We start from the raw sequence: 12,825 nt of genomic DNA on the forward strand, positions 1-12,825 counted from the left end.
TATTTGATTAAATCAGTGTTCTGCTTAATAGGCGCATATAGCCCGCTCCTCCCCTACTATAGTCGAATCCTTCGTCGAAGATGAAATTGCTCTAACTGAAACGATTTTTTCTGCAGGTATGCATCAAATTTGTTGTATACCGAACACCAATATGCGGTTTTTAGACCAAATAATTCCGAGAACCTGAACTTTTTTGAGTCACCTGTGTCGATTATTCCCATGGATCGTCATTATAAGCCATACACTATATGCCTAGAAATCGTCGATCATGTGTGTTATCAGGAAGAACCTGTTGGGGAGTTTGATTTCGATTTCAATCAATGCGATTACGGTCTTGTTACTGCTGCGCTCAATTCGATAGATTGGAATTCTCTTGAAGCTGCCAACATCGTGGATTCCGCTCTGAATGTTTTTTTTTTAATGAAAAACTTAACTCAGTTTTAAGACAAAACATTCCCTTGAAACGCCCGAAAAATTTCAAACCCATAAAGCACAACTGGTGGAACTGCGATCTTAGACGGCTACAAAATCAGCTACGAAAGGCACGTAAAAGTTTGATCAAGAGCCGTTCTGAAAATCGAAGATGCCATTTGAGATCCCTAGAGAATGAATTCAAAAACCTGAACGATCTGCTCTTCCGCCAACACATTTCTCAGCTGCAACAAAACCTCAAACGTAATCTTTCGTCTTTCAGGAAACATTTCAATAAAAAAAACGGAACGCTTCTATTCTTGCAGATATGAGTTTTAACAGAGTCACTGCCTCTAACTCGACTAAATCGGCTAATATGTTCGCTGATTTCTTCCAAAGTGTATATTATTCAGCTATTACCGACTCAGACAGCAACTACATACATCGCCTCTATTTAATCTTACGATATCAACTTACCTTTATCGTGCTTCACTGAGCGGGATATTTACGAACAATTATCCTCGCTTGACCCAACTAATGGTTCTGGTCCAGATCGCATACCCACCGCTTTTTTTAAACTTTGCGCAGCACCTTTAGCTGCCACGATATGTAGTATAATAAACCGGTCACTATCGAAAAGATTGTTTCCCTGAGCATGGAAAGTTGCGTCCATCTAACTGATTCACAAATCAGGAAATATTATCTGTGTAGATAATTACCGACCTATATCAATCTTGAACTCAATATCTAAGATTTTTGAAGTCCTAATGCATGAACGAATATATGCCTTTTGTATCTGAGGCTCAAGATGGTTTTATGAAGCGAAGATCAACCAATCTTCGTGCTATGAAAGCTCATTGAGTAACAGCATGGAGAAAGATTTTCAAGTGAACTCTGTTTATATGGACTCCGCAAAAGCATTTGACGGTGTCCTGCACGAAAAACTTGTAGCCAAGCTGGATCAGCTAGGTTTCCCTGAATGGGCGCGTGAATGGATTGAGTCATATCTCACGGACCGGCGTGCTTTCAAGAAAATTAAAAACTCACGCTCGGGAACGTTTGTCATCCCATCTGGAGTTGCTCAGGGGAGTCATCTTGGACCGCTTCTTTTCATAATCTTTGTAAACGACCTGTGCGCAACTCTTCAATCCGACACTCTTCTGTATGCCGACGATCTTAAGATTTTTAGACAGACTCACAGCACTGTAGACTGTCTCGCCCTGCAAGATGACATCGCTACATTAGAGAGCTGGTGTCAGTCATCGTTCTTTATAATAAGTGAGTTTATCTGAAATATTTTTAGGATTTTTAGGTGTTCTGAAAGATCCCCCTTCTAGAGAATTTCGTTTTTCAAGAGTCTCAAGGCACTACGTTCCCAATAAATCGATGTAGTGGCAGAATATTTAGTAGTGCTTTTAGAGCATTGTTTGATGTGCTTCACATGGCGCCAGTTATAGCTAGGGTTGCTATTCTTTGAAGCTTCGCTTGTTTCTTCCGGGCCGTAGCTAGCGCAATTTTAGTCCATCGTACTAAAGAGGCATAAGCGATTTGGGTCTTACTATAGCTGTAAATATCCAGTAGATAATTTTCGGACCTGGCATTATTTTATCCCTACTCCTTTAAGGCTGATCCATAGAGTTGTAGTAGCCTTAGCGATAACATTCTCTCTCTGTGGTGTCATAACCTGGTGATTTCGTTTAAGTAACAATTGCTTAGCCAATTCAAGATAAATCTCTTTGTTTGATTTAATGGCAGCAGTGAAAACTGCTGAACCATTATCGCAACGTTCTGCTTCGTCCTGGTGACCGAACAAGGTGACCTCGACCAGCTTGCGGGCGACCACCGTCTTCAAAGCTGTCGGTTTTGGTTCGATTTTCGAACCGCTGCTTCGACCCGGCGCTTCCTTCTTCTTGGTTGTGGTGATGGTGGTTGGATTATCCCTTTTGGCAGAGGGACCAGGGGCTTCCTTCATCGTCTGCGTCTCCATATTTATTCAATTTATCACTGGTTATAAACAACCGTCACAAGAATATCTTCCAAGGTGTGCTCTGACATGAACTATCGAAGAGATGTCCGTGATAGTGAACACCATCTCAGAGCTCTTGCGAAACCAACCAACTTTTGAAGAATTTTATACCCAAAATTAAACTTTTCATCAAAATCACACTTAAATCAATGTTTGTTTTGTGATGAATTGGTCGTTTAGGTAAATCCTATATTAACAGGGTTGTAAATTACTAACATTTACATAGTTATTCAAGCAAACGAAAGAGATATAGCCATAAATCTGTGTGATTTTAGTGGGTTTTCGAATGACTTCTACTTCATAGTCTTATTGTGCTATGTTTAATTTCAGTTTTATTTTCTTCATTATTAATCGCCTATCTCTACAATACCTTTTACCCCTACTCTTAAACTGTAAATAGTATAAAGCAACATGTCGTCATATTTCTTTGGAATTTTGGCTACCCTTTGTGGTCTTCCATTTAGTAAAACATTTTCTGGTATTATATTTAGAAATTCATTTCCATTTTCTTCATCACGACTATCTTCCCTGTCTGTAGCTTTCTCACAGTTTGAGCTAGTTTTTTGTAAAATGCAGCCTGGTACTAGTTTCAAATCATCAACTTTTCTCGAATATTTGATTCCTCTTTCGTTCTCAATATCTACTCGTGCTCCTTCTCTCTCGATTACCACATATTTTTCAGATGAAAATTCTGGATCAGTTTTCTTTCTCTTCTGAACTGAAACAACTACTATATCACCTTCTTTAATTTCTGATGGCTTAGCTCTTCGTTGGCCATCGGCGTACAATTTGCTCTGCAATTTTGAAAAACAATCCCTTTCGGTAGATTGTAATTTGTAGATTTGGTAAGAAAAACAAGGTAAATGCTCACGTAGCCATCTGACTACCAACAGAGCGGTTTTCGTTGGCTAATCCGGATTCACAAAGCAATCAACATATAAAAGGCTGCTGTTATTCTGTCGAACACGGCTTATTAAAAAAACACACTAAACATCAAAGTAGTCCTAAAATTTTGACACCCTTTTCCCATTTTCGCCTCTTTCGCAAACCAAATCATAGTAATGAAAATTACCGATTCTGCGCTAGGTGATCCAATAGCAGGAGATCGGGCCCTGACACCCCAATCGCTCCCTGGTTCTCCATCCCGTGCCTCGTGTTTTCCCAGGAACACAGAAATAGTCACAGTCGCACATTTTGATTCAGTTACTCTGTCGAACACACAGGAGAAAGACCAAAAACGTAATGAAACTGGCGACGGCTAAGACTGCTCCTTTTATAACTTTTTATCTGTTGGCGCACACACGATATTCCTGCCGATGCTGCAGAGATTTTCCTTTGTTTTCGGTATCGATCAGTGGTGCCAGTGGTAAAACCGATTTTAAAAAGATTTTTCTAATCGAAACTATTCTTTGTTGATATTATCAGAATGAAAATACTTGGACAACATTCAAAAAATGTATTTTATTTTTTTCTCAACAATCGTCTTGTTTGCGAAAACGGCAAGACTCGTAGTCCAGCAAAACGACATTCCCGAAAATCAGGGACTCATCGTCCAAAAATGGTATTCACATTTGATACAGTTTATCGTTCGAGTTCTGAAACATAATTGATTCAACTTCCAATTTTCAAGTACTGCTGCACAAACTTTTTTCCACTATACCAGAATGCTTAATTTGCCTTCCCACAGTAAAACTTCTACAAAAAATTAATTTCCGACCCATTTAGATGTGCAATTTTTTTCTCGCTTACAGAATTGATTACTATCTTCATAGAAATTCTTCCGTTTACTTATCCATCTCAAATATCATCCAAGCACTGGTGAAAAATTCTTCAATTGCTGTTTTCCTTCAACATACATATATAATTTTTAAAATTTCACTTAAACTTTTTGTCTGTTCTACAGCGTTTCTACTGCATTTTCAACTAAATTCTAATTCATTTTCATGTAAGTTCTGCCTCGTCTACAGAAAGTAGTTCTTTTATCTCATTTCTGCCTCGACTACAGAAATAAATTCAAATAACTGCCTCGTCTACAGTTACCTAATCAATCGACATAGATTGAATAGAGCTTATTAACTTTGGGAGCAAGGTATAATACCGGCTGTGCCATTGTCGTAACCTGGTGATTTCGTTTAAGTAACAATTGCTTAGCCAATTCAAGATAAATCTCTTTGTTTGATTTAATGGCAGCAGTGAAAACTGCTGAACCATTATCGCAACGTTCTGCTTCGTCCTGGTGACCGAACAAGGTGACCTCGACCAGCTTGCGGGCGACCACCGTCTTCAAAGCTGTCGGTTTTGGTTCGATTTTCGAACCGCTGCTTCGACCCGGCGCTTCCTTCTTCTTGGTTGTGGTGATGGTGGTTGGATTATCCTTTTTGGCAAAGGGACCAGGGGCTTCCTTCATCGTCTGCGTCTCCATATTTATTCAATTTATCACTGGTTATAAACAACCGTCACAAGAATATCTTCCAAGGTGTGCTCTGACATGAACTATCGAAGAGATGTCCGTGATAGTGAACACCATCTCAGAGCTCTTGCGAAACCAACCAACTTTTGAAGAATTTTATACCCAAAATTAAACTTTTCATCAAAATCACACTTAAATCAATGTTTGTTTTGTGATGAATTGGTCGTTTAGGTAAATCCTATATTAACAGGGTTGTAAATTACTAACATTTACATAGTTATTCAAGCAAACGAAAGAGATATAGCCATAAATCTGTGTGATTTTAGTGGGTTTTCGAATGACTTCTACTTCATAGTCTTATTGTGCTATGTTTAATTTCAGTTTTATTTTCTTCATTATTAATCGCCTATCTCTACATGTGGGTTCTATGATTGCTTTGTCTCTAGTATAATTACTAAATATTTCACTTGTGTTTTGAAGTTTAACACTTCTCCATCTAATATTAGAAGTTTTAGTGTAGTTTTTCGTTTAATAGTGAATGCTTTCACAGTAGTTTAGGAAGGATTCATATTCAGTCCCTCCTCCCAGCACCAGAATAGTGCGTAGTGAAGTGCAGATTGCATTCTGTTTAACAACACGTTCTCATATTTTTCCAGAACTTTTATAACTATGCCATCTGCAAAGCCAATAACTGCTTATCCCATAGATACAAGTTTGTTTAGGAGGTTGTCCACGATCAGTGACCACAACAACCTCACCTTGGGGACATTCCATCGTTGGAGTGGCACTGATTTTAAGTCATCCCAAGCTTGCATAAATGGTCCTATTTATTATCAATCATGGCACTAGTCCAGTCAACAATTGCTGTGTGATACCCTCGTTTACTCATGGCTGATTTGATTGAGTTATGAGATGCGTTGCCGAATGCACCTTCAATGTCTAGGAAAGAAGCAAGTGCTATTTCATTTGTCTCTATGAACTTTTCTAGTTTTTGCAATTCAACGAATAGGGTAAATGATCTTGAGCGGAACTAATTGGCTCAATTCGACACAACTCGGAACAGTTGACCAAGCGGTATGGATAGGGGTTATATCCGAACGAATTTTTTTTTAGTTCAGCGGATAGATCTTGGTTTCTGCTTTCTAATGATGGTTTGTAGAATATTTTAGAGTAAACCCTGATCACTCTAGAGCTGTTTTACTGAAGAAAGAATTCTGATCTTGAGCGGAACCATGCTGATCTTGAGCGGAACTAAAATATGATCTTGAGCGGAACCATTTTGTACTGTCAACATCTTTAAAAGCTATCATTCCTAATATTTGTGTAACTGTGAAAATTTCAATTAAATTTCATCTTCAAAGATTTTAAAGTTCCAAAATTGATGTTTATAAGTAAATAACAAAAACTTAGCTTTCCTATGTTATTCTCAAAATATCTGTTGAAATTTATTTCTTACTTCAAAAAAGTATAAATAAAACTGTACATTGCTCTAAATTGAAGTGTTTTGAGAAAAAAAATCTTATGTTTTGTACTTTTAACTCAGTGATGGATTTCGGTGATGCTAATTCCTTTAATTTCATTGAAAATTTTTGATGAATTCCTTCTATTTGTATATTTTACTTGGAAAAACTCAGTTAACATTGAAATTCTTATCAAACTTTTCTAATTCAAAGTTAGAAATCTTAATAATTTTTGAAATCTATTCAAAATTCTGTAAAATCTGTAAATATTTCATATTTCTGTGTTCAGTGGCACAGATTCTGTGATAAAAATTTGTTCAAAATTCTGAGATATTTCAGATTTTTCTTTGATTTCAGCATTTTTGCTAGAAACAACTTATTCATAGAACAAAGTTTATAATAAATTCCAGTTTCTTATGAATCACGATAAAATTAATTCACATTTAAAAAATATGGAAAGCATTTAGCTCAATATATAAAACACTTATTTCCCAAACCGATTTTCATGAGTTCCAGCTCAAGTCTAAACATCAAACAGTAGAGAATCGGATAGGTTTTCAATACCAGGCCACCAATTGAATCGTTAAGTATTATAAAATTGCTAACCAGATGTGCATTGCAACACATTTTAGAACTGAAGGAATTTGTGTTTAAAATAATTTGAATTTTTGTTTATTGGTATATCGTTTTCAATTAAAATTTCAACATCAAGAACAACCTTTTTAACCGAAAGCTGCTTCTTGGAGATCGGATAGTAATGGCAATGAAGTTTGATTCTTATTCTGGAATAATGATTTTACTTTATTAGCTTCATTGGTTCTCGAATTATGCCAAAAAATATGTATGAAAGCCTTCCTCCACCTTACTGTCGTCCTTCTGAAAAAAAAAGAATCGAAAAACATTTCTTGTGCTCCAAAAAATTAAACATTTTGAGTGCCTGGTTTGGTACGCTGTGACACCAATTAAATGAATTTTTAGTTTTATTCGAACTAAATTTTATATTTTTTCTGTCCCTAAATCTGATATAATTAGAGAAATAAAAGGGTGTTGCTTACATTCAGGGGTAAAACCAGCGTGTGAGACATAAGGCATAAGGCAGCGCACCTAGCGGTTTTTTTTCGGAAGCTAGTAGTTCCGCTCAAGATCAAAGATGGTTCCGCTCAAGATCATATTTTACTTTTAAAAACTAAGCGATTAATTGATATTTTGATGGAAAACTTGTTACAAAAACCCGAATAATGCTTTTTTAAGAATTTTTCTACCATTTTGTTCATTGAGAATCAGTTTATAGCGGCCAAGGGTAACATAAATTGACGTTAAAAGTCAGCGTAGATTGATGAAAATTGCAGCAGAAATGCGTATGTTTTTAAATCCTCTAATAACATTATTTCAGTTAATAAATTTTAGCAAAAATGTCAAGGCTTATATGAAAAGATCTTGAAAAAGTGTTTTTTCAACATTTCGATAAAATTCATAAACAATCATTGTCTATATCTTAGGAAAAGTAAATGGTTCCGCTCAAGATCAGATTTCGACTAGTTCCGCTCAAGATCATTTACCCTACTTTAACCACGGGCGCTCAAATGGCACTCAGCTATATAATTCTCCTCATTTTCATCCTGCCGGTGAAAGAGTGAATCGTTCAGATGTGTTAAGATGATGCTTATAACAACATTATCGCAGCATATGAAAACGTTACATTACATTACAACTATTATTTGTTTTTTTTTTTAATTTATAAGGTGTTTTTCGTAAGTATTCTTTCTCTTCCCAATGGGTTTTCAACAAGCTTCTTGCCAACACTGTTGATAAGACTTCACTCTCTTCGCATGCTTCGCTTAGTCGCTCCAATGTTTTCATTCATAACGCTATCAGCAAGCCAGCAGCTGTTTTCTTCTCACTGTTCGGGGAAGCACAACCACCAATCACCAGCTCTTCTTTGAAGCAACACAACACCTCACATTCACAGAAATGCCGTGCGTCACCAACATAAACTATTAGGACTAGTAGTAGGTAGGTTTTAACCGATTTGCTGGGTGACTATACGTACAAGCTATACAAACAAACCCAAAACAACACACGCTGTCGTAGCGAAAAATATTATGGGAAACACATTTCAGTAGACGGTGCTTTTCGTTTGCTCCACACAAACTTTCCGCCAAAAGGGGTCTTCCAAAGCCAGACGTGTGCTCTGACTCTGTTACAGAACCTGTCATCTAGTCAGTGACAGCGAGAGCAAACTCCCCAAGAGATGTCACCACTTCAAGGGCAACCGGATCGGGTTCATACCAGTTCCTGGACTTTTCCGGGATCAGGAATTGGGGGAGTTCATGTGACAAAGACGATTCCATTCACCTTAGACTATACTCAGTAGGTGCTTTTCCGTGATAGTGCTACCCATTGCACTAGTTGTTTATCAACTGAACGATGACGGTGACCCAAAAGGTCAACTAGTTTTCACACTTGCGTTAGAGGCATTGGTTATGGAAACGCATTTATTACCAAATGTGTTTTCGAAATGATTTTATTCTTCTCTCTAATGACAAAGTTCACCTTTCGTGCTCGGCTGATTTCTTTGAGCCACCACCAAGCAGCCTCGTTGGAACACCACGAGTCCTCAGAATGATTCGCCACTTGGAGATTATCAATTTAAACACCTCCATAACACTTTCTGGACTGTCAAAACTCAACACTCAAAACAAATCTCGCCCGTCAGTTCGGAAGGGAATCTGAATATTTAGTTGTTGTGATGATTACAACATCACTTTGGCTGAACTTGAACACCTAGGCGCTGAGCTGTTGCTTCAAAAGCTTGCTACTATTCATTACTACATGGACTACTGAATAAGAAGATGATGATTGGCTTAACCCCATTTGGTGTAAGTAAGTGAATGGATTTGTCACTAATCTAGAACCGCACCTTGTGACACTGCTGCTGATGATGATGGGGAGGATTGCTTCCTGCTCGAGTAAGTACACACAACATATACACGCGGAGGGAATCGAACCAGTTATACACCAAATTCGGACCAAAGATTCACGAAAACACACTCTGTATTAGGTATAGGTAGCAAGTATGTACTAGAAACGCGTTCCGAAGATTTTTGCCATTTGGTGGCGGACGGTCAACAAAAATCGCGAGATTCGCATCAGTCAGTGGACACAACCTTGCGGTGTAACTTTGCTTTCGGCATGAGCGCACGGTTTTTTTTTCTCATGGACAGCAAATCAACTCACTCACAGCACTCCCTCTTGTTGAGCTGGGTGGCATCAGGCGAGAGAAAGGTTCGCGGCCATGCCGTCAGGAAAATTTCACTTACACCACCAAAAATAAGAATGGACAACGACACATGTCTTTTGCAAAGATGTACAATAAGGGTGGATGGTAAATTCGTTTTGTTTGATTTTTAAGGGTGACAAACGGCTTTCTGAGGGGAAAAGGAACAACTCAAAGTTTTACGTTTGAGATAGAAAAGCATGTCATTGACCAATACAATCTATAAATGTTGGTCTCAGATGAAGATGCATGCACAAATTGTAAGGCAAGGCAATACATGATGCAGCGTTTTTACATACAATTGACCCATCAATATTTCACCCGACTTTTGAAAAAGTTATGCACTGCAGACTGAAATTGATCCTAAGCCTAGAACAAAATCTAATGCCAAATTTGGGCCAGATCCGATCACGGGAAGCGGTCGCTCAACGAGCTTGAAGTTTATATGCAAATTCAGTTTTACAGCAAGATTTTTGGTCCTCTCTGGCCTAATTCATTCTAATACGAGTTTTCTTAAAGCCCAAATTATGACATATATTTCATCAGAATACTGCATTTTGATTCGAGTTAAGATAGAAAAGTCATTAGGCTTCAAAAATGGGCTAGCTTTTTTAAGGGTGAATTACATCACTGTTACATGGTCCGGTAATTAACAGTTCAATTAATTCAATTACATTACTTCAACAGTAATTATTTCGTTGCACACGAAACAGTATTTAACGACCCCTCGTCGCTTTGTTTACATTAAGTCTTAGCTATCATTGGATGTAAGTGTTACTTTTGTCATCAGGTGTTATCCGAAAAAAATGGATCTCGAACAGAAACGTAGCGCTGTCACTGTGGTTGCGTTGTTCCTAGCTGGCAAACGGCAGAAGGACATAGTTCGTGAGCTGTCCGATATAAGTGTGTGCAGAAATTTTGTATACCGTACAGTTAAAAGATACCTGGAGACCAGAAGTGCCAAAAAACGGTTTGGTAGGGGACACCGACCTACTGTGGTGACACCTGCCATGGCGAAGATCGTCAAGAAGCGCCTTAAGAGAAATCCTCGTCGTAGTGCCACTAAATTGGCAGAGGATCTCAACATTTCGGATCGAAGTCTCCGTTGGATCCTGAAAGATAAACTTCAGATCAAGCCCTACAAGATCCAAAAGGTTCAAGACTTTACGGTGAAGCAGAAACAAGAACGGGTAAAAAGAGCGAAGTCGCTGCTGAAGAGGGCCGCGGAAGGAAGGTTGAAGAATATCGTGTTTATCGACGAGAAACTCTTCACCGTACAGCAGTTCGTGAATAAGCAGAACGACAGAGTTTGGTTGCCAGACAGATCACGAAACCGCGCCGACTTGCTGACGGCCACCCGGCGACAGAAACTAACATCGATGATGGTTTGGGCCGGAATCACCCGTGATGACCGGACTCCACTGGTTTTTGTCCCTGAAGGAGTGAAGATCAACCAAAATACACATCAGGAACTAGTTCTACAGAATGTCGTCGAACCGTGGGCACGTCGACATTTTGGTGCAAGGGATTGGGTTTTCCAACAGGACTGGGCACCGGCTCACAAAGCGAAGAAAACCCAACTTTGGATTGCGCAACATTTTCTAGGGCTCATTTTTAGCTCCGAGTGGCCGACGAGTTCGCTAGACCTGAACCCTATGGACTTCGCTGTTAGGAGTATGTTGAAGGCCGAAGTCTGCTCTAAGAAACATGTAGGTGTGGAGGTCCTGAAGCGACATCTCGTGGCAGCCTCGGATAAAATACCACGAGAACACCTGTGGGCCTCATACGATACGTTCCTCGACCGTCTGCGGCGAGTGGTTAAACTCAAGGGCGAACAAGTCGAACTTTACCAGTGAATTTTGAAAAATAATTTGTTTCCAAGAGAAATTGAGTAAATTTGAAATAAAAGGTAGTTGTTTTTATCAATTTATATGTTTATTTTAATGTAGTACTTCAATTGCCGGACCCTGTAATTTGGCCCTGCGTCGAACATTTTGACGCAGCAATAACAGTGATGAATATTACTCTTAAAAAAGGTTGCCCATTTTTGAAGCCTAACAACTTTTTTATCTTAACTCGAATCGAAATGCAGTCTCCGGATGAAATATTTTCCATTGAATAGGCTTGAGGGAAACCCGTGTTCAAATGAAATCCGAAGGGGATTTGAAACTGGATTTACCACTTCCCGTGATCCGATCTGGCCCAAATTTGGCAAGAGACTTTGTACTTGGCCTAGGATCAATTGTAGCCTGCAGCGCATAACATTTTACAAGTTTGCAATTTTCCATACAAATTTGGGGCAGTCTAATGGAGATGCTATTTGTACACCGTCCTAAACCGTAATTACATATGGAAAGAAATCTGCTGTGAATTATTGGAATATAACGTTATCGAAACAGGAAAATTTGGATAAAAGGTGAATCATTACTTTTAGCTTTCACAGTATTCAGTTTTAACTAGTGATTTTTTTTTATTTCGATTATAGTCTTTTTGACATCTTTGTGTTATTCTTGATTTATATCGACAATGCAGTTTCCGAACAGTTATTGAAAAACTTACAGTTTTGCTCTTGGGCTCGAACTTATGTCAATCGACTCAGAAGGCAACTGTTGTACAAACTTAGCTATATCACAGGCACAAATGTATCTTATTTTTTTCTGTGAAAAGTTTAATTTATCCGATATCAAAGAACTACCTATAGAAATTCCTTTTTTACAGATAAAACATTGAATTTAAATTACTGATTTTCGTACAGTTATTTTTTCTGCGTAAGTAATATTAGAATTTCCCATAATAAAAACTAGAATATTATTTTCAACGAGCAATAATGATTAGTAAATTTGTGAAAATTCATTTTTTTTTTTAATTTATGACTTTACTTACGATATTGAAAGCTTGTATGTTTGAATTTCACAATTCTTGGACGCAGATTCTAAATGTCAATATTTTTAAATCCATTGCGTAAGAGGTGAAATGAATTTTAGCTGGATGTTCGTAAATTGATTTAATTTTTCATATAAGCTTTCGCTAATTTATTGTTTGATAGATGTTAAATCTGCTTTACTTTACAAATTTGTTGAATTTATTTAATATACGAACGCAAGCTCAACCAATTCCAATTCACTTTAACCAAAAGAAACCAAAAGGGTTTCATTAATTTGACAAAAATATTTCCAAAACAGTCCGCAAACTTTTCCAATTCACCCCAACTACCAAAAAGAATGCAATCGCGTGAAGCAAC

General features: G+C 37.9%; 1 protein-coding gene across 6 annotated transcripts in view; it reads right to left on the reverse strand.

Annotated features, from left to right (window-relative positions):
- The window catches only part of LOC129748565 (nocturnin), a 125,445-nt gene that overhangs the window by 42,327 nt on the left and 70,293 nt on the right, over positions 1–12,825 (reverse strand). Inside the window, exon 1 of one of the 6 annotated variants that reach the window (XM_055743222.1) lies at positions 9,228–9,495. The exons of 4 other annotated variants lie outside the window; for them this stretch is intronic. Coding sequence is in view for 1 of the 2 variants with exons in the window: in XM_055743217.1 (XP_055599192.1) it covers positions 8,861–8,970 (110 nt within the window). In the remaining variant the exon portion in view is untranslated. Of the gene's footprint in view, positions 1–8,860; positions 9,066–9,227; positions 9,496–12,825 lie in introns of those variants that run through there. One more of the 6 variants, XM_055743217.1, reaches the window with a different exon arrangement.

This window comes from Uranotaenia lowii, chromosome 2 (genome assembly GCF_029784155.1).
Source record: "Uranotaenia lowii strain MFRU-FL chromosome 2, ASM2978415v1, whole genome shotgun sequence".
Taxonomy (NCBI): domain Eukaryota; kingdom Metazoa; phylum Arthropoda; class Insecta; order Diptera; family Culicidae; genus Uranotaenia; species Uranotaenia lowii.